Source organism: Psittacula echo (assembly GCF_963264785.1).
Source record: "Psittacula echo genome assembly, chromosome: 1".
Lineage (NCBI taxonomy): Eukaryota > Metazoa > Chordata > Aves > Psittaciformes > Psittacidae > Psittacula > Psittacula echo.
The window spans coordinates 39,262,555-39,289,980 of record NC_137735.1 but is presented as its reverse complement, the minus strand read 5'-3'; the positions used below and the strand labels follow the sequence as shown (position 1 = coordinate 39,289,980).

The following is a 27,426-nucleotide window of genomic DNA, read 5'->3' as shown; positions in this document are numbered from 1 at the left end:
ATGGACTGACTTCTTAGCATTTTCATTAATCCCCAGCAAGCTTACCCCGCTATTATAATTCTTGACTGGATGCTGAAGATAAAGTTCCACCCATTTTTCCTCGACCCATGTACTAGGCAGCCTAACTTCAGAGACCTTCATGTCTTGCACTTTGTCTGTCTCATTTGTAATAAATCCTTCTTTTTTACTTTTATATTTAGGGAAGTTTCTAATAGTTGACATTGCTTTCAGTCATTCTAATCTTGACATTTGTTGTCTGCAGTCAGACCCCAAGGAAGGCAGAACTACTCTTCATTGTCATTCTCACATTAGTGGCAAAAGCTCAGTACATCATGTTCTTTGACACAAAACCTAAAATATCAAAGGCTTAGGGCTACTCTTTTTACCATAGAAAAGGAAAAAACAAAAACCAAACAACAACCACCAAACACAAAACAAAATGAAACAAAACAAAAAAACCCTCAGCATTTCAAGTTATTTGGAAGCATGCAAGGGAATATGAGGACAGGGCATATGCATGCTGAAAGTCTCACCAGCACTGACAGAGCCTTCACATAACCCATATCCTGCTGATAAAACTCATTATATATGTAATTTGAAGAAACGTTTTCACTGAAGTCATGAAGACCAGAAATTTGCTTTTGTAATTCAGCTACTGAGATTTTGTTCCTATCACATCATTTCAGGAGCCGCTATTTTAGAGGACTTCAAACTTGCAATGAAGTGAGGGTTATTCAGAAGGTTGCCTATTTCAACAATTAATCTAAGCATATTTCGTGTTAGCAAAGAGCGTGAAAGAAAGATCTATAAACAACATTCAAACAAGATAGCTCAAGTAGCAGAAATAAATCTACCTGTATGTGCAGAGCTCACCACAGTATATTCTTTCTACTAAGACAAATTAGTTTGCAGTGGTCCTTACAGTTCTGGGTAGAGACTGGGTACAGTGTGACATGATGGGACTACATCCCATGCACCACTGGGGAAGACACTGAGAGCCTTTTTTTGTGTGGGCAGTACACCAACTGTATTCGAGGAAGGCAGATACATTTAAGAAACAGTCTTCTGAGTATATTTCTATTAAGAGTTAGGTTTTCTAATCTTATTCTATTCCTCAATTTTGAATTTTCTTTGTATTTGGGTTCCATTCCATCATGTCCATGTTTTCTGCTACCAAAGACAGAACAAATTTTTTCATCATTTCATTAGCTCAAAACATTATAGTCACCTACCCAAAATAAAATGTCCAATCATCTGAAGAAAAGGCTTTTTTTTTTTTTTTTTAACAAACAAGCAAGCAGAAGCAGGCCAATTTGTCACTGTTGTGTATCACTTCTGTAAAATGAGTAAAAAGAGACAGTGATCCCTAGTAGAATCATATCAGTCCTGAACTTTGCATGTCACAGTTCTATTATTACTAAGAAATCCAGTTCTTTGAAAGGGCTGAATTTAACAACTCTCTGAACTGTTCCTTCCTTTGGCATACTGCACAGACATCCACCATATGTATATCACAGCATTCCGCCTTAGATTATGTCACTGCTAAAAATCAAAGGTCTGTCACTCTTCATTTTAACAACACATATGCCATATGCATAAGGATTGCAACTCCTTTAGTTTTGCTCATTTAAATAAAATATTTGGTTAGAAACTAAAATGGGACGGACAAGAAACTTCAATCACCTTGTATTCCATCTTTAATAGCAAAAAACACTTACTGGCTGCAATCCATTTTTCTATTTATTTACTTATTCACAAATCAGTAAGTATTCCCTGGCATACTTCCTCTTTCTTTAGTATCTAGAGGCCTCAATTATGATGAGATTTCCACTGGAGAAATGTAAAGACTAGAAACTTACTAAAGCAATAAACATGGGTGGAAGACACGAAAGCATATGCATGTCCTGTATGGCTTTTCACAGATGGGAAATAATGACGCAGTGAGTAAATGATGCAGATAATCAATTTCAGATCTTTGGTATCTCAATTCAGAATCTTAAATGATATCCTAATAATTTTCACAAAACGTTATTTCTAAGCCAGTATCTGATAAATTACTGGTTAAAAGAAAAGCTTTCTTTTTAATCCAATAATACAACTTTTGATACCTTCATTATTTCATAACAATTTCATTCCTTAGAATTACCAAGCATGATGTAAATTATTGCTATGACACATTTCCTTTTTTTAGCTGTGTATTCTTACCAAAAATTCATATACTAGACAAAGGTCCAACATTTGTACCTACTGAAGCTGCTTGTTTCCAGAACTACTTTGGGAAGGTCTTTGATGGGATCTCTGATTTGTTGGTTTTATTTGTTGAAAGGCAATTGTTGATATTTGGTAAAGTTATTACAGTAAAACAGTTGCATTTACAATCATCAGTTTATCCAAGCAAGTGTACTGCCTCATGAAGCCAGGGAATGGTATATGTTCATTAATAAAATTATTCCATATCTCCCACAGATTTGCTTCACTCAAATGAACATTTTTATACTTCTGTTTCATGAGTTTCATGACCCAGTTTCACAAACTAAAAAATGTGCTGCTTTCTTTAACTGGTAAAACAGATTAAGATGAGCTGGGAGAGCTCACTAAAATGAATATAATCTCATGAATTTTGGCTGCTTATTCCAGCTCTCATTTACAAGAAGTGAGAAGGTCTCCCAAGTATATACTGGACACTAATGATCCAACTGCTTACTTTCATTACACATTACAGTTACAACTGCAAACATTTTTGCTATCTACCCACCTTATTACCTCATATATAACAAACAACTAAATAAAAGCACATTGTTCTCTCAGGTATACAGCGGAATGTTTACTTTTCTTTTTTTTTTCCATATCCTTTTGATATTTTCTTGAATATCCCTATAATTGTATGATTTTTGAAGCTTGTTTTCTCTCATATCTAAATAGAAAACTCCGAAATATCACAGTATTGTTGCTTACCTAACAGCAACATCAGCTATAATTAAAGTTGTAAGACAGCAATCGGAAAATTTTGCCAGAGCTTAGCTGTATTAATAGATGCTACAAAGATTGCAAACTTAATGCAAAATCATTAAAACATGCAGCATTCCAAATCTTCTCTGTCTTGATAATATGTTATGTCTTTGAATTGGACAAAAAATTAGACTCATCATTCAGCTTTCTGACTGCAACAAATTATTCAGATAAACCAAATCTGCTGTGGTCCTCAATGCACTAACTATGAAAAAGGTGGCCCCAACAGGAAGAAAAAATTACTATAAACTAGGGAGAAGGAAAATAAAGAGCAATTAAGCATGCAGAATGATGTTCTGGGGTAAAGCTGAGCTGATAAACTTTGAACCAATGTCAGGAGCAGAGAGCTTACTAGGGTATGTCATTGGTATTCTGGCCCACAGGATGCTTTCTCCTTCTGCAGAGAAACAGGGTGGATTTCATTCATTTTCAAGCTGTGCAGTTCACCAACATGGAAACACAAGAGTGGAAGGGAAATAATAAGAAAAAAGGCAGCATTTCACTAGCTGATAGCTCAGAAGAAATGAAAGCAGAGCTGAGAGCAACAAAATAAACAAGGGCTATGCCTCTGCACTACCCTGATACTGAGGAACTGATGACGTTTTGTTTAAAGCTCTTTTTCTTTTATATTTGTCCTTAAATAAGAATAGAAAGAGAATAAATAATGTTTTCAAATTTAAAGAAACTGTGCCAAGGTGTTATATTTTTCCAGTACGAAAAACAGCTCCAGAACTATAGACTGTTAAGAGTTATGGTTATTACTACTTTGAATATTCATACTTATTTTTTAAATTCTCTGCACTGCTAATAAGGAAGACCTGCTGAATACAGATGGAAACTGTGTAACTGAGATACGCAGCACTTATTACACCATTGCCATTGAGGATGTAAAGACAACTAATACCAGCTCCGCATACATATTACATAAACAGCTTGATAAGATGCCTTTAAAAAATTTCTAAAACATCAGACATTAGAGCAGATATTTATCCCCTACATACACATAAAAACCCAATTCTACCTTGACTACCTCAGATTTACAATAGCTTTGCTGGAATGTACAAGAAACATAGCACTGAATAACAAAAGTGTGGGTACTTTATTAGCTATAGGCATAAAATTGTACACTGACATAAATATTTGCTAAGCATTATGTCATAGAGAAACCTAGTTTCAGTTTTAAAGCAAACGATTGCATATTCTGCAATAAGAGCAGCATGAATTAGTCATTTCCATTAAAACTATGAAGCAGAATTGCCTAGCAACCAAGAAAATTAATTCAGAGATTAAAATAAACACTGTGACACTGACAGAGCGACTCCTGTTCTATCCCAGCAACCATAAAGACACTTAGAAAAGAGGATAGTGTTTCCTTCATATTTCTTAACAAAGGAAAAACAAACAATTTCATAACATAAGTCATGATGGACAAAGAATAAAAACAGTCAAAGCAATTGCATAAAGCAAACGCAAATAATTGCCCTCTTTTTTCATAACACGATTAAAATGAAAAACATCCGAAGTTTTTTTCATATTCTGACAATAGTGAACAAATTGCTGTGGAAGTTCCTACCATGTGTTCCCACTCACAAACAGCAAATTTGTTTCATTGCATTTATTCCATGCAATTATTCCATATTTCTGTACTTAGTAGCTTGATTTCTTACACAATTTATGATCTTGCCTACCTGAAAAAATTCTGCAGTGCTATCACCCAGTACTACCCTGGTCATATTACTCCTAATCACGTTTCTGTGGGGAAGCTTTTCATTGGTACATTTTATCACACTGAGGTTGTTATGAAATAAAAACATTACAGATTAAGGACAGCAAGGATGACTGCAGTAATTTTGTTTAATGACTGATACTCTTATATTGCTTGTTACATCTGAGCCATTGTGTAATTCATTGTCCCTGAAGGACTATGAAAATCCTAGTAAAATCATCCCTTTAGAAATAAAACAACCACATTTTGTAACAACATTGAAGTCTACTGACTTGTCAGGGTGTTAAAGGAATGATTACAGACCAGCGAGTCCTGAGTAGTGGTACTTTCAGACTTCTAGTAATAGACAGTTCAAGTTTCCAGCTTGAGGTACAGAGCTTGTATGCACTCAAAAAGAGATCTGGAATTATGAGAGGATGAACCACCAAAGGAGAAAAGTGAGATCCCAGAGGCTATCACAAGGTGTAGCAACTGCAGCAGCTGCACCAAATCTAGTTGAGTCTCCATTAAAAGATAATAATAAAAATAAAACAATATGAAAAATAAATCAAGACAGACAAGAAGGAATAACTGTTCTTTAGAAGGTAATTCCCCTGGCATGGACATAACTCTACTGTTCAATCAGCAAACAAAAGTGTATCTCAGCTCTGGTTGTGTATGACATTCACAAAACACACCTACCCTAGCTACAGGCATTTTGAAGTCTTGAAATCTGCACATTCCAATGACATTCAAGAAAGGCAGAGGAGCTTGAACTAGGTTTTAGAAGCTAAGGCTGTCAATTAATATGTAATAAAGTCCATGTTTCCATCTTCCAGAAGGGGATGAGACAGGTAATAATGGAGAGTATCTGCTGGAAGCACAGACACTACAGATGGCATGGACATGGGTAACCAATCAAAACGAAGAAAATATTAATATTAAAAGTCCCCCATGTGCAAACACGTTCATAAAGCCGATAAAAGACCCCAGATGCCCATAAGAAGTTTTCTTGTGTCTTAAATATTTGATGACTGTACCAGATGGGGAGGGGTAAAAAAAAATGCCTTGTGTGACCCATTACCATAAACACAGCTGACCTAAAAGACCTACTGACCGCTAGGTAATAATTACTCCAGCGTTTTCACTAGTGAACAGTGTTCATAAATCTAGAATAATTTTGAAAGATGACATCTTTGAGAAATAGTAGACTGCATATGCTGTTGAAGAGCTGAAATAAATTTACTTTATGTTTTATGGCCTTTGTGCAACATGCCATGGATGTTTTTGTAGTATTCATTTCTTACTAAACTCAGGATAGTCATAGTGATAACCACCTTATTTGATTAATTTTATCTGCATGATAGAATGGTATTATAAAACTAGAAGATACTCCTGCCAACTCTACAGATAGCTGACAACGCTATCTTTTTTCCCCTTCAGGATTTTAAACAGCAGAGTTTATAGGGCAAAAATCTCAGAAAGAAACACCCATTTTCTATGTTCACACTAGATACTGTCAGAGTCCAGAACCTTTTAATAACAGAAAGTTTTGTAATAGAACCCCAGTTCAGAAAGATTTATCAAATATCTACTCCACTCCATCCCATAAAACGCAGGTGACTAACTAACACACTGCTTCAGACTTGCATTAAAAGACCAAAAGTCTCAAATATAGTTCATTACTAAAGGACAAGGAGAAGGATAACTCCAGTACTAGCCCTTGCACTTGCAGCACAAATTTAACAAAATTAAACTCCCAGAGAATCTTAGAAAGCAGATCATGACCATGTTGTAGAGAAAAGGTAACAAGGTCACTAGTAGCCTGCCTTGGGAAAAATTCCATCTGCACAGCAAATTTGATAATCAGCTTTGCTAAAACATATGAAAAAGACACACTAGCAAAATATTTCAATACCCCTAGAAGGTCCAGTATAACCTGCCCAAGAGTGAATCCAAATTCTAGTAATTCAAAGGAACAATACAAACAAAAACTCTTAAAAATTAAAACACCTAGAAAAGAATAATAATTTCTTGGAACCTGTTAACAGCCACAAGATACCTGAAAGCATATCAATATACTGTAATACCATGCAAAACAAAACAAAAGCAACCAAAGAAGAAACAGAACCCCAAACAACAAAATCCCCAAAACAAACAAACAAACCAGCTGATTAAAAAAACCCCTCCATTCAAATTTCCTTCCAATCTCCTCTCAGATCCTATTGAATTGCATTGTCATACCCTCTCACAGATTTCCTGCCAAAACCTGACAGCTACATGCAAATTACTCTACAGCATTGTTAGGTCTTAATCTTAAAAAATGTGCATGTGCTTCATTTTTGCTTATGTGAATACCTGGCATAAAGCCAGTGGGATTGCTCACAGTGCATGACATCAAAGATGTTATAAGTCTTTGCAGGATGAAAGCCTTGGTCACTGATTTTCCAGATTCTGAAGTTACTTACATGTACAGTTTTGAAGCATTACACTCCGCTAAAATCAAGGGTAATCTATGCATTTAAAGCAAATCCTGCTCATTTCTACAGCATTGGTGTGAATGAGAGTGGTCCTTACTTTACTAGGACTGTAAATTTTCCAGCAAAAGGGAAGTATTATGTAGCTAACACCGTTAAGACTAAAGAGAAGAAAAGTTTTATGGCTCAGAGAAGTAGATGTCAAGTTATGAAACCTTGGAAAACAAGGTACTGTTTAGTTTTGATCGTGTTCAGCCATCTAGCTAATTAACATGGTAATCACATGCTTTTGAATAGCATGAGAACCACAAAGAGAATTTGCAGATGTTCATAAAGAACTACAACCTAGTACTAAGAGGAAAGGCAAGGGGGAAAGCATGGTTATGCTTATTTATAATGTTAAAAGTGTATGTTGATCAGAAGTAGTGGTCAGCTTTTCAGTAAGAAATTAGAAGGCTGAGAAAGTCTCTGAAGACAATTGTACTGCTACGGTAAAGTATCACAAAAAATAGTAAAAGCATTTTATACAGCTAACAGACTATTTCATGAGAAAGTAAATCACTGTATTTGTGTCTTTCAGCTGCAAATGTAGGTTTCTTTCCTATATAGGAGTGTTTTATCAACAAGTCAAGAGAGGTCCTCCTCCCCCTCTACTCTGCTTTGGTGAGGCCGCATCTGGAATATTGTGTCCAGTTCTGGGCCCCTCAGTTCAAGAAGGACAGGGAATTGCTTGAAAGAGTCCAGCGCAGAGCCACAAAGATGATTAAGGGAGTGGAACATCTCCTTTATGAGGAGAGACTGAGGGAGCTGGGTCTCTTTAGCTTGGAGAAGAGGAGACTGAGGGGTGACCTCATCAATGTTTACAAATATGTAAAGGGTGAGTGTCAGGATGATGGAGCTAGGTTTTTCTCAGTGATGTCCAGTGACAGGACAAGGGGTAATGGGTGTAAACTGGAGCATCAGAGGTTCCATGTGAACATCAGGAAAAACTTCTTTACTGTGAGAGTGACAGAGGACTGGAACAGGTTGCCCAGGGGGGTTGCGGAGTCTCCTACGTTGGAGATACTCAAGGCCTGGCTGGACAAGTTCCTGTGTGATGTATTCTAGGTTACCCTGCTCTTGCAGGGGGGTTGGACTAGATGATCTTTTGAGGTCCCTTCCAACCCTTGGGATTCTGTGATTCTGTGAAAGGCAAACCATGTTAAGTGGGAAGCATTTCATGCTAAAGCTACTCAGTTCAAAAGTCAATAATACAACATTCAATAATGTAATTGAATATGTTTATAAACAACACAGTGGCCAGTAGTCAATGGTCCCTTTCTCAAGGCAATTTCAGACATTTACTTTCATATTCAGTTATGCATATTGAGTTACTATTTACAATGACTTAGCAACCTACAACCCCCATAAGTTCATGTATTGGTATACAACCTTTATGAAAAATAATATTCTTTGAAAGTTTATAAGTTTTTTATGCTATATGCAGAATTCAAAATGTTATTGGTTTTACCATTATTATTGTCAGTAAAAATAAAAATCTCATCATAGACATCTGCTCAATTAAGGTTTTTCAGAATGGACTAATCCAACAGCCAGAGAGGTTGAATTTGGGCTCACTGCACGCAGTAGCACCTACTACATCTCCTTTCTTCTAATGCAGCTGCCTGACCGGTTTAACATTGTACTCAGGTAGGGCACAGAAGCATTTTTCTGCTTCAAGTGGCAGCAGCACCTTCTGCTCAGTTGTTACCTTTCTCCTTCTCCATTGAAAAGGGAGTATATCAAATGTAAGCTTCCCAGAGACCAGGTCCAGCCTCCAAATTGTGCCATGAGCATGGTAAATAAATGATGCAGAAAAACATTGTTGGAAAGAAGGATCTCAACAGGCTGGAGGGATGGACAGAGAGGAACATTTTGAAATTCAACAAAGGCAAGTGCAGGATCCTGCACCTGGAAAGGAACAACCCCTGGCACCAATACAGGCTGAGGTCTGGCCTTCTGGAAAGTACCTCTGCTGGGAAGGACCTGGGGGTCCTGGTGAACAGTAAAAGTTGTCCATGAACTAACAGTGTACCCTTTTGGCCAAGAAGTCAAATGGTATCCTGGCTGTTTTAGGAAGAACATTGCCAGCAAGCCAAGGGAGGCAATGCTCCCTCTATACTTAGCCCTGGTGAGGCCTCATTTGAAGTGCTGTGTCCGTTCTGGGCTCCCCAGTACAAGAGAGACATGGAGCAAGTCCAGCCTTTTTGACCCTATGGGTCAAAATGTACACCTTTGTTTTTCCTAAAAGACCAAGAACATGACCAGGTAAAACCCAAAATATAAGAGCAACAAAGAGACTGTCTACAAGTTTCTTTGGGGCTTTACATGCCACCATAATATCTAGAGTCTGGACATTTTTTTTTTTTCCCCTCAAAACATATCAGAAAGAAAACCACCCAGATTGCAACTGTTTACTAATGTGAAAGGTTAAAAAACAGTCTTAAGATGCAGGATTTATTTACTGATACAACAGGAACAAAAGAACTAGCAGCAGTGCTAACTTTGACATGTTTTCCAGCTCTAGTGCAGACTTGGAGAGTTCACTTTTGGCACCTTCACAGTATTTTGTACATCACAGTCCATGTTCTTCTTGTCATACTAGAAAAACTTAGCACAGCATCAACTTCTGCATACAGATTATAACTTGTCAGGCCCAAAGTATTCAAGATACTACTACTAGCAACTTGCACTTTGTCAGAGCAGAAGGTTTTGAAAGGTTGAGGGTTGTTTGGGGTGAGATGTGTAATAGGAGAGTAAGAGATGGGGAACAAACACTTCGGAAGATGGAAGCAAAGCACGATGAGACGTATGTCTCGGCTTTCTTTTGGAGAGGTAAGTGTCAGACCTCTGTGCTATCCAAGTGTAGAGATGAGCACCTGGCTTGGATAGGTTTCCTCGTCTACCCCTGAGATACCAATCAAAACCATGACACCAGAATCTCAGGATCTACTCCTATATAAAAATACAGAATCCTAAACACTTACTATGGATGAATGTGTCCTCACTTGAGAGCTTCAAAGAGACACCCCAAGATTTTCCCATGGTTGTTTTTTGAGGGCTTTTAAACTAATTCAAAATTACGCCAGCTGCTTACTGTTGCATACAGTTTAATAGACAAGATTTGGTGGGAAATCGGGGTGGCAGGCTTTGATGACTTACATAAAGAAAGCTAAGCTGATTCAGCAATAGTAGAGGGTGCCACTACACTGTGGAGCCTCCCACACTGGCTACATCACCTTGCTAAGCAAAGGTAAGCAGTACCAGCTTCCTTCACCAGAGAAACTAGGCCAACAGATCAACCATGATAACTCTTTTCCATGAACATGAAGTGATATACTTTCCTTTTCCAAGAGAATCTTTCCTGTCTCTCATTACTTCAACATAAAACCAGACTTGCTCTCCCTCTTTCTATCATCTATGTGTACCTTCAAAATAGCTAGAAACTGATCACAGTTATAATATTCCCATACTAATATTACAATAGTACCACAGAAGCCACGAACATAGAATGGCTGCTGTTTTACTTGTGGGAAAAAAATGTGTTTAACTTACATGTTCACTATTTCAAAAAAAATAATCTGAATTTATGTTCCTAATAACTTTTCCTGTAAAGATTTTCAAATATTTATTTACTAACATTAATCTCCAAATATCAATCCAGCACTATTCTGTTCAGATTACATGTGCTTTGCTTAGGGTTTATTTTAAGTTTAAAGTTATTGAAATTTGTATCATTATATCAATACCATAAGAGGTTTTTGGTTTTGTTTTGGTTTTTGTTTTTGGTTTTTTTTTTTGGGGGGGGGGTGTTCTTTTTTTTTTTCTTGAAAGACTAAAATATAAAGATTTGGAAGCAATTTAAAAACATTCCACCTTAAAACACATTTTATATTTTAAGAAACTCCTAAAATTTTCATCAAGGCCCTCCATAGGTCTTCTCTGAAAGACCAAATTTTAGTACCTCTCATTCTTTTAATTCTAATATTGCCTTCCACTATTTCCATACCAATTTCAAACTTCTAAACACTGCCAAATGTATTTCAAATTATAGCTCTTGTTCCTTTCTTCTTTTTATCATATTGCTTTCCTTCAACCTCTACCAACACACTCATCTCTACTTTTTTCCCCACTGTGCCTTAATACAAAGCAATCCATGCTTAAGCACTTCACTATGCTTCAACGCTCTCTTCAAATTCCTCCTTAATGTCCACTTTTACCTATATGAAACAATCCTACTGCAGTTTGAGAAGCAGAATGTGATCAGTTATGACTTAATTAATATACATGCAGCATGTGTCATCTTATATTACAGAAGAAATTTAAAAACGTTGCAGAATTTTATTTCCATGCCTTCCAGGTGCCAAAAAAAGTGCTTCCACAGAAAATTGAAAAGCAGGACAGAAGTTACAATGAGCTACATTTTACAAAACACACACTTAGAGTACAAATGGCAGGAAACTGACAAGCAAGGAATGCTCACTGGAACTCCAAATACTATATTTTATTTGAACTTTATTTGTAGTAGCACCTGACTGCAAAGCTTATATGTCAAATGTGCAGCAAATTCACCTTGTGATGAAATTTAGTTTTATACAAGAACTGCAGCAAATCCACTGCTTCCTCACACCACATTAAAAAGATAGATTTTTATTTTAAATCGATACTAAACTTATTGTGATATCTATTTGCTGTACAAAGATATATATATTGGTGTCATTCCTTGGGAAAAAAAAACTTTCAATATGTGAACCAAATAAAAATTATTCAGAAACTGTCAAAGTGTCCATTATCAGGGATATTATAAATGTAAAGAGAAGAGTAATCCTTACAATTAGTAGTAGTTGGTGATATTTTAGCAACTGTTATTTGGAACAATGTTATTCCAGATGGTTGTAATATAAACTTTGAGAGGACTACTGAAGTCCTACGTGACGACAAGTAAGAAGGAGATAAAAATATTAGGGAAAGGGGGAGAAAAGAGAAGATTTAGCCTTCTTGAGACTAACGTATTGTAGAATAAGTTGGCATGGACAAGCTAACAGAATACTTAAGCCATTTTTTGTGTCAATGCCCTTGCTTCATGAGGCCTTAGAGCATATGTGTGCAAAAAATTCATAGTTCTGATAGTTAATCCCTATTTGATATTTATCTTTGACTCTCCCAATTTTGATGCTCTGAGTCTGATCTCTCTGCAGCTGAGAAAATGGCAAGACTTATTTCACATTCCTTCCACACTGGAGCCGAAAACTTTCTCATTCCTCGCCTCTCCCTCCCCAAGCAAAAGATTTGTGACAACACATCAATGTGGACTTGCTGGCCTGTGTCAGGAATCAATCATGTGGTAAGATATCAGCAGCAATTATGCATTTCAGTTGCACGACTTATCTGAAAATTCTCAAAGAGATTCGTCAATGGAATATTAACTGAAAAAATATTTTATATAAGAGCAATATTACACCTTTGCCTTTTTTACATTCTGATTTTCAATGGCCATCAGGTGATTATGTGTTTTATGGTTTTACAAAGCCATGCACGGTGTCTATAATCTGAAGCAGAACAGCCCAAAAATGTGTTTTGTTTTAGTTTTTTCTTCTTATTTTCTACTTAACTCTCCATATAGAACTATTAGGAGGAAAAAAACCATATTCGCATCTGTTTATATAGGAAGAATTACCAGTTCAGAACTACTGTTTCAAGAAAGCAAATGTTGTTACGTAAGGACAACAGTATTCCATCCATTCTTCTGTCTTGAATTTTAGTGCATGATAAGCAATTCAAACAGGTTAAAAATTGCATTTACAAAATTGTTTAAGGTGCTTATCTAAAATGAATGCATATCTATAATATAAAAGGAATACATTTTTAGATATTAATCAATCTGTCAATCTTTGTCCAAACGAAACCTAAGCATTAAGCTGAATCATATTTATTTTTGCTATATCTGTAGTACTGTTTTGTCGTTACCAAATTTATTTTTCCAGAGTAATTAGAAACTGCAAAATACTTCTTTTCCCCTAAAGTGAGCCATTACATTCACAAACTGTAGCAAAAGCTTTTCATAAATTTATATTGTTAGTTTGATATAGTATTTTTTCAAGAATTAGCATAAATTAATAATGTAAAATATATCCAACACTTTTTTCTAAGCATTCACATCTCTTATTAGTATCTTATTTCTAAAATAGTTTATTTATGAAACTGACATACAAGTGTCAAAATATCATGAAGACTTGAATTCTTACACATTAAATTGAGGATTCCATCTGCCTTAGGGGAGCAGTAATACTTTTTACGCTGTGAGAATGTATATAAAAGTATAATTAGGTCCTATTAATCCTGGATTTTCATGGCTCTGACTAGTATGATATTAAGCCTGTAAGAAACACAAAGTTTTCTACTTTTCCCAGAGACACCTCAATGTTAAAGATTAAATAAGCAAGAAAGACTGAATTTATTTACATCATTATCTGTGATTAAAAGCCTAACGTATTGAATAATAAAATATGTTCAAATTACAGCTCTGGAACTCACTGCTCCTAATATAAAAATATTAAATAAGGTAGTCTAATGTTACTACATAAAGGAGAATATCTCTTACAATATTGGAACAATTAACTTCAATTTTATATTTAATGTTATTACATTTTTCTTTAATAAACCTTATTGATTAACTACTAAGGAGCATTAAACAGGAAATATAGTGATGTATTTTGCCATATGCTAAAATTTGCTTCCATATTTGACATAGATCAAGAAGAAAAATTATTTACCTTGATAGGGACTTTTTGGTGGTCAAGTGAGTATTTTATCTGACACACACTTTTAAGAACAGGCAAAATTAAACATGATGAAAGTTAAGAGCATCCTACTCTGAAGGAATCTGTAGAAATCCAATCCGAACACAGAAATCCAATCTTGGGAACTAAAAGTGGAATTTAAAATACATTTCCAAAGGAAATAGAGATTGACCTCTGATCACCATGTTTTCTTTAAGAATCAAATGTTGCAAATCCAGGTTTTCTATGAAGAACATCAGCCATCAAATGTTTGCTACTTCCTACTTATAAGGCTAAATTTAAAAACCGTTTCCAAATTACTCACCAAACTGATTGTAGCTCAGGGGTCCTATAAAACTAGGTAGAATACTGACAATGTGAAAAAAATCTAACTGAAGATACAACCATGGCTCACAGTTAGCATGGCATTTACATTAAGGAAGAAAATAACTTCTTGGCTTTATTTACAAGTATAGTTATCCAAGAAATTTAATACAAGAAATTTAATACAAGTAAAGTTATCCAAAAAAGTAAAAGTAAAAGTAAAAGTAAAAGTAAAAAGTAAAGTTATCCAAGACTTGCTCTTTTTTATTTTAACCAACTTTCTAAAAATAGTCAATAAGAAACTGGACAACTGTTCTCTCTTAGACGTAAATAAAAAGATTTAGAAGACTAACTTGCAAAAGATGCCAGCAGTGCTTTGACTACTGGCTGAAGGCCTATATCTTAATATAAAATAAAAATCTTCCCTTTCATCTAGTCTATAGTATCCTACTAACTCAGACTCTGCCATTTTCCAAAAAGCACTGACACAAGAGGAAGCAATTAAAGCAGAGACTCTATGTACATACTACTGATAACATCCTAAACTCCTTATGAGTTTCTTCTAAAACTCTGCTTAAAGTTCTCCTTTGCTGGCATGCCGTGGAACAAACAAAAAAAGCTTTGATAATAGGCCACAAAACCACTTAATTCATTAGTGCAGATCAAATACACACTCATTATTTATTTTCTAGTAGTCAAACATTTCTTTTCACAATAAGTTGGGTTTTGTTTGTTTTTTTTTTTTGCTATCCTGACAGTGGAACCTTATCTTTTTTTGTTAGGTTTACTACAGCCAAGAGAGCCTTGGAAAATTTAGCTCTTCCTCATGTTTGCTAGTGTACAAACACAGATGCTCAATCCACTCCAGTGAGTTTATTTCATAAAGGAATTCAGAACACAAAATGAAGTTATGGATGAACCATAAACCCACACATTTATCTTCAATTTAGTGCAAATAGTATGTCTTGCTGTGCTACAGAATGTTTCTTTTTTCTGAAATAGATATGTAGTGAGAATGAATAATCCCATACTTCACTGTACCAAGCCCCACACAATGCAAAAAATTACATTGCCTGCCCTCTGAGAAGTTTTCTATTGGAATGAAGGACTGGGGTTGGGGACATCATCACAATCTTATTTCTTTCTCAGAAGGAAGACCTGTTCTGCAGGAACTGCACTGATACCTTTCTCCACATAGCAAAGCAAACAGTTTGACATCATTGTCCTTCAAATACTAGCAGCTGAGACCGACCACTGACACATGCAAATTTATACATGAAGTTTTCAAAATTAGTATGCATCCCTAAAGACATCAGTGAAACTTTTGCTTTTAAATGGAGCTGATAATTTTTTAAAAAATAAACCAAATAAATTACAAGCTTTAGTTATCCTGGGTTTTCCAGACAGCAAATTTGCAGTCAAAGCTCTTATTATGTTACAGTTCTAGGCTTGTAACATAACGTCAGTATTATGGAAATTGTGAACAGCTTGATATTTCTAGGATGTTATGACTTTTTATTTTATTACAATATATTCTAGTGTTCACACACACCTTATATTCCAGCCAGACTTTCTATACACTTTCAGTTCTTGGACAGCTACAGTCAGCTATATAGCAAATATCTTTGAAACCTCTTCCTCAAACTCTACTGGCTTGCAAGTGAAGGTAATGTGGTATCAAGTGAAAAAAAAAAAAAGAAGATAACAAGTCTTCTAATACTTTAAAACAGAAAATTAATGAATACATTTATTTTTGGCTAAATTTTTTACAGCTTTATATATGAAAACTGCTGGACAGCAGCATTATCTCAGTTTACCATATGATCCTAAGAATAAACAACAATTTCCAAGACCAATAGAAAGAAAAGGGGAAGGGGAGTGGAATGTCCATGTCTGTTTCCCAATCATTATCACAATTGATACAGTTTCTAGTAAATCAGTATCTTCAGGAAACAAATATATTTACCTACTGACAATTTTCCAAGATACAGCCATTAACAAATCATAAGTGTTAAACACTAGAACGTACAGAGATTGTGTAGGGCAGAAGATCGTTATTTGGAGCCACTATGGTAAGAATTACGTTTGCATTTATCAGTATCTTACTGCATAAAATTATCTAAAATAACAGGATTTCCAAATCTGCAAGCCTCTTATTAGAGCTATCTTTACAGTACTTATGAAATGCATCAATATGAAACTATTCACTTCCATCATGGCTGATAAGAAGACGTAATGCTGTTCAGTGGGAGGTTCAAAGCATCTGCTGTGAAGAGCATAGGAGTTGATAAGCAGTGACAATTTATACTCCCATTGATTTTGCAGAAAGCAGAGGAGAAAGAAACAGTTCCAGTCAAGATGGCAGGAGGACAAAAACTGGAATATATGAATTACGATTGAACTTGTTGGGATGCTACGGTTAGAAAAGCTAGTCCAGATGACCTGGAACTATACTACGGTTATCAAGTAAACACATAATGTATAGATCATGCTAAATTAAAGCAAAAAAATCCCCAGAAACTACAAAACATAAGTATGAATTCATATTAATAGCAGTCAATATTTTTCAAGTGCAAAGTGCAAACCTTGAAGAAATCCATGATTTCATAATCATTTCTATACTTCACTATAATTCCAAAAACTGCATTCAAGCACCCCAAAAAATTCAAAAATTAAAATATTTTTTAATTCTCTTCCTTAATTGTGAATAATTTTATTCAAAATTTAAATACATTTTAAAAGTTGGCATAATCTGAGCATGACATGTTGACATGATCAGTTGTCAGGTATGGTCATAGGAACTAAGCAACATTCCCTTCCACACCAACAAGGAAAAATATACATAATTTGTGAGCTCTTAACATTCTCCTGTCACTGTCTGTGATGACAGCTGGGTACCACTAAAGGGAAAAAAGGCTGAACACATGGCATTGTAAATGGGAGGTGGGGGATAAGTAGTGTTAGCTGTTGTAATCACACTATCAATCACACAATTTTGAGTGGCTATTGGTCATTCAGATGCTTATCATATGAACAATGATGATACAGTTTATCAATAACAACATGTTCTTTTAATACACAGAACTTCACTTTTTTCTCTGCTTTTTTTTTTCTCTTTAATAAAAAATTAAGGATTTTGAATTTCACACTTTTTTTTCAGTGCCATTCAGTAACAATAGAAGCATTTTATTCCATGGTCAAACAGTTCAATTCACCCTCTTTCAGAGGGGAAAAAATGCATTCAAACTTTAAAAACAAAAAGCAAGTCTCCAATTCATAAATGTAAAGCACAATAGATAATTTGAACCATACAAGATTATTGATTTTACCTTCAGAAACAAACAAAACCAAAATAAAACCCCACTGAACTGCCTTGTACTTTCCCTTATTTCTGCCACTTGCAAGTAATAAAATTCAATCAGAGAAACTGCTGAAATCACCAACTGTATACTAATCTATTAATTTCTAAATACAAGTATGCCCCACACAGAGAAGGGGTGCATATATCTTTCTTCAGTCTTATTATGACTATCTAATGTGCATCTATATCAAGTCAAGACCATAAACAATTCAAAGCTGCATCTGTCTAAATGGGTCACTTATAATGAGAAAGCATGACATTTACATATAAAAAGCAGATTGATCAGGGAGCAGAAAAACAGAATATGGCATCAGTGAAGAAAAATATGCCTTTACTGGCAATTTATATCAAATGAATGTGAGTTCTTAAATCCTCCTTAAAAATAGAAGTGAATTAAAAATAAATGGAAAAATGAAAAGTATACATGATTTAATGTAGCCAACAGTCACTAAGGTTGCCTTTTGTGATTGCAGTAAACTAAAATAAAAAAAAACCCTTGGTTCCTTTCACTACTGTAATGTCACTTGCATAGTATAACGCTTAAGTGAAAAGACTAAACCCTCTATATTTCTCAGAGATTCACAAATTAATAAACAGTCTGCAACAATTTTAAATTTCACTTTTAAGTGTTAACACATCCAATAACATTAAGCTATTTTCAACTTAACCGGAAACAGTGGAACAGAAATGCTCTGAACATGCTGCTTACATCTTGCTAGAGGAATTTCAATTGCAACATGCAAAATGGATTTCAGCAAAAATGCAAATACACACCATACAAATATTAGAACTATAGCAAGGCTGTTTCAACACACCACAAAACAGCAATGGAAAAAAGACAGAGGGAAATTTCAATACTGCCTAAATATATTCAAAATATACCCAATGTCTTTGTTCAGTCTGGACTCTCATTTAAGATACAAATACTGGTTACATTGTTAGATATCAACTGCAACTGGCTCCAAATATTGTGTGAGTAGCTCTCTCATAGTTCACACTAGTCTCCCTTGACCCAGCTAGACAAGCGTGAAAACACGAAATAAATGAAGGTTAACAAAGACTGGTCTGGGAAGCAGGTTGCATTAAATGCTTTCTGTGATTCTCTGAATATTATTAGCATAGATGTAAAATTCACCATTTAGATTGTTTAATACTAAATATCACATAACAGTCACCATATTAATGCTAAATGCTATTGCAGAGAGGCAAATGAAGTAAACGGTATGAAAAACAGGAAAAAAATAAATAAAAAAATCTTTCCCCATCTGCCACAAAGATATTCACAAACCTTACATCATGCTGCAAAAGCAAATAAAGAACTGCAAAATAATCATCTCCCTGCAAAGAGAAAACAATTTTAGCACAATACCTTTCTGTGTTTGTCCCTCTTCCATATTCTCTTCCATGGCTACCTTTCTTCACTAGAAACAGCTACAGAGAATTAATCAAAAGCTTCAGTCAGATGTAGGAAAAAGTGTGGATTTTTTTTTTCCCTGGGAAGCTCCAACAGCAGAGGCTTAGGCAAGTCCTCAGAGCTTAGCTAAGGCTCCCTCACTCTCCTTGTTTGCTTGGAGACAGGCTGTCAAGTGTAATTTCATTCAAATTACTCTTCCGTGAAGATTATCAATTTTTCTTCTCAAAGCTGCCCATTGTGTACCACTGTAAGCAGGTATTCAAATGAACAGCCAGTGAATTTTGGGGGGAAATTTGGTCTGAGCCCTTATGGCAGCAACACCGATTCATAAGCCTCACTTAGCATATAAAATGGAGAAAAGAAATTGAGGTTTGTATTAAATCTGTGTTTTAAATTGGAAGCTGGCTGGTCTGAAAACAGATGGAGGGGTGTCCTCCTAACGGGAAGCAGACCACCAACCCATAATTCCCCCTATTTGCTACTGAAGTGGGAAAGCCCAGATGCCTGTGGGTTCTTTATGCTGTATTACTTCACTCTCTCTCTCCCACCCACCCACACCTCCCCCCCCCCCCAGCTCCTCCTTCTGTATCAGCACATTTAAGAATAATATGACTCTTCATTTCCCTCCATCTCATATATCTGTATCATCTGGAACTAACAACAAATATACACTATTACCTTATAATATTCTAGCAAACATCTTTATAACTACCATTTTGTATGCAACTGTGTTTATACACACATACAAGCACAATTTAATGCATACCACTAACCGCTGCAAATTATATGCACCCTACACATTATCTGTCAGTGTCACAGTAAACAGGAATTTAGGGGCAGTTCAGAGATTTAAAACAGTCCTTGCATCAATTTTTTTCCTGATTGCTAATATCCAAAATTAGCTGTATGCTTCAAATCACTATTAAAAAACCTGGACCTTCTTAAAATGATGCAGCACCCAATGTGGATATATATGTGAGGAAGCACATACAAACACACTGTTATGAATTTACTCAGGAAAAGCATAGGTTAAATACACTGTGAGGGCACCTACTAATTTGGGGAGCTCTGCAGTCTGATTTGGAATGCAAATTGGACGCTGCAGTCTAGCAATAAATTAGCATTTTTTTACCTAAGTCTACAGAGTAATGTAACATCATTTTAAGACATTCATTATTTTACCAAGACTGCAATTAGAACACAAGTCCAATTTTTCTTTACAGTTTTTACTTCTCATCTTCTGGGAAAAAACTGACTAAAACTTACCCCCCAGAAAACCTGCTAAGGTGGAAAATCCATATTTACATATAAATGATAAATAGCTCACCCATTACTTTGTGCTATCTAAATAGATTGACTTAGTGTTATCTTCCAAGTCACACAAAAAAACAAAACAAAAAACCCACACCAAAAGAAACACAAAGTTTTTTTGGTTGCTTGGTTGGGATATTTGCTTGTTGTTTTTTATTTCATTTCATTCTTGTTTGGGTTTTTTTACACTGTATATAAATCTGTTCAAATCTGGTTCATAACAGAATATATGTTTTATAAATAAATTTAATTATAATTAAATAGCAGAATGTGTGTTTATTTTGTTACCCTATGCATTTCCATCTCGGTTTTTCTTTTTTAATTCACCTTTCTAGGGTTCTGTTTTCTAACTGAAGAACAATGATTAGTTGTCTTAGTTCTCAGATCATAGAATCATATAATAGTTAGGTCTGGAAAGGACCTTAAGACTATCTGGTTTCAACCCCCCTACTGTGGGCAGGGACACCTCACACTAGACCATGTCACACAAGGCTTGTCCAGTCCGGCCTTCAACACTGCCAGGATCCAACTGATCATTTCAAAATCAACACATTGACACTGCCAATATAAATGGGAATGCAGCAACACCACAGCATTTAAGTACCTTCCATCTTTCTAGGAATTATTCTTTCATTTAGATTTAAAACAAAAAAAAGGCATTTTTCCTCTAAACCTGAAGATCTCCTGTGCAAGTCTCCCCTGATATATTTTCCTTTCAAAGTATTTTCTTACATATATATTAATATATCTTCATATTTTAAAAAGTGTCTGGCAAATATTTCGCTTAGGGTGGCGATCACTTCTAAGCTTTGTTTCTTATTACCAAATAATTAGGCAACCTCTTTAGCAGTGATGTTTGCAACAGAGAAATCTATACATTGTTTATGAAACCAAATGACCTTTTTCCTTCAAACAATCATACAAGCTTTGTTTTGAATATAAAAAGCATTTTAAAAAATTGCTGTAAAAAAATAACTGGCATAGGATACAATAAATACTGTACAACATGAGTGTCTTAGAATAAAATCAGAAACAATAAAGAGAGAAAGCTGCAAAGAAAGCAGGCTCAGAAGAAAACCAAGGTATAGTACACAACATGTACGAAAGTACACAACATGCAGTTAAACTGTAGAACTTGCATAGTAGGGAACTTGTAGTTAAGCAGGGTCTTGAACAGGGAGAAAAAAACAAAAGAGCGAGGAGAATCTGAATCACAAAGATTGATGGATATGAAGATGCAGCTCTGGACTCTGAGCTGCAAATTATTGGAGAGTAGAAGACTATTTTATGAAAAAGTTTTATCTTTTTCTTATACTACTTCCTAGACAGTCTGCTTTTGGACACAAACATATGAGAACTTGGGCTGAGTAAGTGCTTGATCTAGTCCCCACTATGGTCATTTTCACATCAGGTTCACACAAACCTTAATTTTAATGATAGGGTTTTTAACTTCCTAAAAAGCCTACGCTATGTCAGAGGTTAAGATGAAATCACAGTAACTGGTGAAGCAAAGTACAGCGTTGCCAAACAGCTTTGAGCTCTTCCCCCACCCCTTGCAATAATCTATTTTTCTGTGCGGATATTATTGCCATAAAGGTACTAATACCTCCTCCTGTTAAACATCAACTCCTCCAAACTACATAAGTGTCAAAGCTCCTTCTTAAGAGGACTTTCTTGATTAGTTTCAGAGAGAGAAAGAGAGAGAACCTGAATTTTATTACGATATTAATGTTAAAACAGAAAACTACCTCCTAGATGTTTCTTTAAAAAGTATTCCCAGGACCTTACAAAATAAAATTATGAATAGGTGTTAATCCTAAAACTCAAAAAACAGGAAAAGCTCTGCAACTGTTAAGAGCAACAAAGTAAACCAGAAAACGTAAACTTCATATGATTTTCTAATCAGCAAACACAGAGACTTTTTTCTTCAGCACCCTGTGAAATGTTTTCCACCAACGATATACAAGCTACTTTAAAAGCATACCCAGAAATTACCCAAGCTGCTAATCTTTTTTTTCTCAGCACAGTTCTGCGCAGAAGGAAACTATTCTAGTAGTAACTACATACTTTACTACATTTAGACAGAACTCTAAAATTCCTTCTTAACGTGAGCTGAGGTAATTTGTGCAAGTGATCATTGGACAGCCATGCCAATTGTAAATGGCAAGGCAAGACAGAACATCCAACTGTATAATGAGACTAAACAGCTAATCAAGAGAATAACTGGAAACTGATGACATTAACAGATCCCCTGGTATCCCTTATGATATTATGAAATGTAGTTTAGCACTTGCAGCTTTGAGCAGCATGACAAGACACCTGACTTTACTCCCAGTTTTGTATGTTCTTCAAATCAGTTTATCAGTTTACAATGTTATTTATGTTGCCAAAACTACTACCTCTATAACTGAGCAAGAAAAATCAAGAGTCAGCTCAAATTACCTTAGCTATGTTGCAACAATTTGCTTAGGACTGTATGAACAAGTTGTGATAGATCTGTGGAGTGAAGCGATACCCATTCTTTATGTTTCAGGGGGATTCATTTTGGACTAATGCCAGTCAGGTCCCACAGACTGGCAGCATAAAATGAAATCCTGGAAAGTATGTTCTGGTTTTGTTATATGAAAAATAACTTACATTCTTAGAGAATATTCTGTGATGAAACCAAAATGTAGCAGGTGGGAAAAATTTGGACATTCACTTCAAAAGCTCACTTCTAAACTGACCGAAACAATAACATTGATGTACAGGTAGCAATTAGTTTACAAAAATTAGGCATCAGATTATGGAAATCTGTGAATGGCTCACAAAAAAAAAATAAAATGAGATGATAAAATTTGATATTTAGAGCTCTCCACAATTAATATCTATCTTTTATGTTCAAAATAGAAGTATAACTATAAAATCGTGTCAAAAGAAACTTAAGCTTTGGAATATCCCAGTAGACTAAGGTTAGAGGAAGTATTGAGAAGCTTTATGACTTCCAAGATGCATCTAATGGCCTGTTCTAAGATGTGTATTTCTTATTTACAGCTTCACAAAATATTTATCAAAATAAACAGGGCACTTGGTCCGTCCTAGAGTTTAACTCATGCCAGACATTCACACAAGTGTCCAGGGAAAGGAGAAATGCTTAATGACCTGAAAAATTATCAGAATTAATGGGGAAATGGAATGTTAAGAGAGAAAGGAAGGAAGCCAAAGGTAAAATGTAACACTGGTAGAATATTGTTGCTTATCCAAATGATGGGATTGTGTATAGTCCTACTAATACCCCACGGTTATTTTTCTGAGGAAATTGCACTACCTAGAGGAACAAAGTACCTGTTTAAAACAGGCAGTTGTCAAAGAAATAGCAGGATAATCATAGAATGTGAAGACATTTCAGAACAGGCCTCCACCTGACAAAAGTAAGTCTTACTAATTAAAAGAAATAATTGCATTCTTACTAATAATATCAATAATTGTTTGCTAAACCATTGAGAAAAAAAGTTCTATACAAACACAGAATACTAAAACAGAGGTTTGAGAGGTTATTACAATCCTATCTGTGTTCAAGTCCAGATATTATATTTGACAGAGGTGTGATAGACATCCTTTCTTTAACAACCTTAATTTATTCTCATTCCTTTCTACATCCTTCTATAATCTAACACTTCTAGCAACAGGAATTTTATTGAACAGGAGACTGTGAAGGGGACCTCTGCTTGCAGCTTCATTATGTTCTACACTAATAACCACTAACATCATCATCATCATGTTCAGGAAATTAATCCCTTCGCAGAATTATCATCTGGTTGAAAAAACTGAGAAAATCTTTCACTGCTGCATATATCCAGCCTTAAAACACAAGAGATAAGAATTTGTTCCTTTCAGTACTCAAATATATATTTAATATATGCTGTATCAATCAAGAGGAGAAAGATAACACAAACTTGATTAATAGGACCTCTGGTTCAGAATACCAATATTAGTATACTTCCAGACTATTATCTGTAGCTATTTTAAGTATTACCAGCAAGTTAAAACTTTCAGTTTGACTGGATGTGTTTCATGATTATTATCAGTGAAGTTTTTCTTTTGAAAATAAATTATAATTTCCAGATTTAAGAGAGTTAACACTACCAATACTCTCCTTCTAAAATTCTGAAGAACTTTTATCATTTTTGTAGCACATACACACACACAATTCTAGTTGACTCTGCTTTTACCAGGGGACTTGGACTACCCTATCTCCAGGGTTCTTCTCCACCCTCAAACACACTGTGACTGTATTCTGAGATTCCTTACTGGTATAACTAATATTGAAATATTCTATACATTTTCTGGTGCCATCAATGAAAGATGCAGCTGAAAACTGGAGGTACTTCAAAAAATAGCCATGGTTATTTGACATGGTATCAGACATGGTTATGAAAAACCATAAGATGCTTATGAAAAACATCCTTTCAATTTAAAAAATTCAAAGTAATTAGTCTGATAAATTTAACAAAAATGTTAAGAAGCATCTACATCACAAAGTACTTACAAGAAAAGAGATCCAATTGAGAGGTTGTTCAAGTCAAGTCAATATTGTTGGAATTTGAAACTATTCCAGTTCAGCACAAAATATATCCAATTTTTTTTTCAAAACACTATAGAAGTTGGTCAAGATTGGATTCTTGAAAACACACACACAAAAATCAAAAGCATGATCTGATATTTTCCTAGTTATGTTTTAATTAGATCATAGGAATTCTCTGATTAATTTCTATATCATGCAGGAGTTTGGACTAGATGACCACATTAGTCCCTTCTGGTTTTTTAATCACTTAATTAAAGGTGTAATTATGTTTGCTGAGCGATTTCATATCTTAATGTGCTCTGAGATTCCCTTGACTCCTGTGGTCTTTGTACACCAAAGTGTTCATGCAAATAGCATCAAAATTTAGAGGCCCAGTATATGTGAAAATTACATACAGATAACACCATTGTTTTTTCTTCCCTCCACATTGTCTTTTGGAGTAAGTTGCTGACACACTGCTATTAAAGACATTATTTGCCCCACATGCAACACCAGTATGTGTATCTCCCCGTGTGTCTCTGTTCCAGTAGTGATATCAGTCTATTAAAGCATTCAAGTTTCTCTTTGTTTCTGTAAAGTCTCTCTCTTGTGTTCAGAGTTTGAGAAATTTCTGAAAGCACCTTCTGATAATTTCAAAAAGTCATACTTGGTCTAACTCTTTGTTTTGACAAGGACTACCTTTAGCTCCCTGTTAGGAACTAAGGCAGCAGTTAGGCACAGAACAGTATGCGATGCATGCACAACATACAGTTAAAGTAACAAGAAAAATAAACATAACTATATGGGAGGTATATAAAAATGCGCAGACAAGAATGATCCTTTTTTCCACATGGTTCCCACTACTGCCGTATCTTGTTTCTCCTTATCAGAGAGAGAGTTTTGACTATTCCTACTGGGAAACAGCAGCTTCCCATACAAGATACTGCTTCACAGGGAAAGAAAGCATCATATTTTTATAACTGAACTCACACTCCCTCACTTCCATCACAGTTCAGTGTTTGCAAGTGTGACAAAATTCAAGGCAGCATTAAAACACAATTACCCTTTAAATCTTATCTCAAGGCTCAGTATTTGTTACCTACACTCTGCCTACAAGATTCAGATGGAGGAGCTGATTTACCCTTAGAGATAGGGAATCTCTATAAACTCATCCATTTTTTCGGCTTTCCACTTCAGGTTCTACAATTTCTCCACATGAATCACAACACAGAAGAAATAACCAAGTTGCTGATCATGCACAGCACACAAAGCACAGAACCATAGAATCATAGAATAGTTAGGGTTGGAAAGGACCTTAAGATCATCAAGTTCCAACCCCCCTGCCATGGGCAGGGACACCCCACACTAAACCATGCCACCCAAGGCCTCATCCAACCTGGTCTTGAACACCGCCAGGGATGGAGCATTCACAGCCTCCCTGGGCAACCCATTCCACTGCCTCAACACCCTTACAGCAAAGAATTTCTTCCTTATATCCAATCTAAACTTCCCCTGTTCAAGTTTGAACCCGTTACCCCTTGTCCTATCTCTACAGTCCCTAATGAACAGTCCATCCCCAGCATCCTTGTAGTCCCCCTGCAGATACTGGAAGACTGCTAGGAGGTCTCCACGCAGCCTTCTCTTCTCCAGGCTGAACAGCCCCATCTTTCTCAGCCTATCTTCATACAGGAGGTGCTCCAGCCCCCTGATCATCCTCGTGGTCCTCCTCTGGACTTGTTCCAACAGTTCCATGTCTTTCTTATGTTGAGGACACCAGAACTGCACACAATACTGCAAGTGAGGTCTCACTAGATCAGAGTAGAGGGGCAGGATCACCTCCTTCAACCTCCTGGTCACGCTCCTCTTGATGCAGCCCAGGATACGGTTGGCTTTCTGGGCTGCGAGCGCACACTGCCGGCTCATGTTCATTTTCTCATTGACCAACACCCCCAAGTCCTTCTCTGCAGGGCTGCTCTGAATCTCTTCTCTGCCCAACCTGTAGCTGTGCCTGGGATTGCTCCGACCCAGGTGTAGGACCTTGCACTTGGCATGGTTAAACTCCATAAGGCTGGCATTAGCCCACCTCACAAGCGTGTCGAGGTCCCTCTGGATGGCATCCCTTCCCTCCGGCGTATCAATCGAACCACACAACTTGGTGTCATCGGCAAACTTGCTGAGGGCGCACTCATTCCCACTGTCCATGTCACTGACAAAGATGTTGAACAAGACCAGTCCCAACACCCATCCCTGAGGGACACCACTCGTTACTGGTCTCCAGCCGGACATTGAGCCATTGACCACAACTCTTTGTTTGCGGCCATCCAGCCAGTTCTTTATCCACCAAGTGGTCCACTTATCAAATTGATGTCTCTCCAATTTAGAGACAAGGGTGTCATGTGGGACAGTGCTGAACGCTTTGCACAAGTCCAGGTAGATGACATCAACTGCTCTGCCCCTGTCCATC

At 36.0% G+C, this 27,426-nt stretch overlaps 1 protein-coding gene across 1 annotated transcript in view; it reads right to left on the bottom strand.

The window, feature by feature from the left end:
* Positions 1–19,100, bottom strand: part of GPM6A (glycoprotein M6A) — a gene marked incomplete at both ends in the record, with an annotated part of 119,287 nt that extends 100,187 nt beyond the window's left edge. The window contains one exon of the mRNA XM_080624653.1: positions 19,064–19,100. Within this exon, the coding sequence (XP_080480779.1) occupies positions 19,064–19,100 (37 nt within the window). The remainder of the gene's footprint in view (positions 1–19,063) is intronic.
* Positions 19,101–27,426: the final 8,326 nt, after the last annotated feature.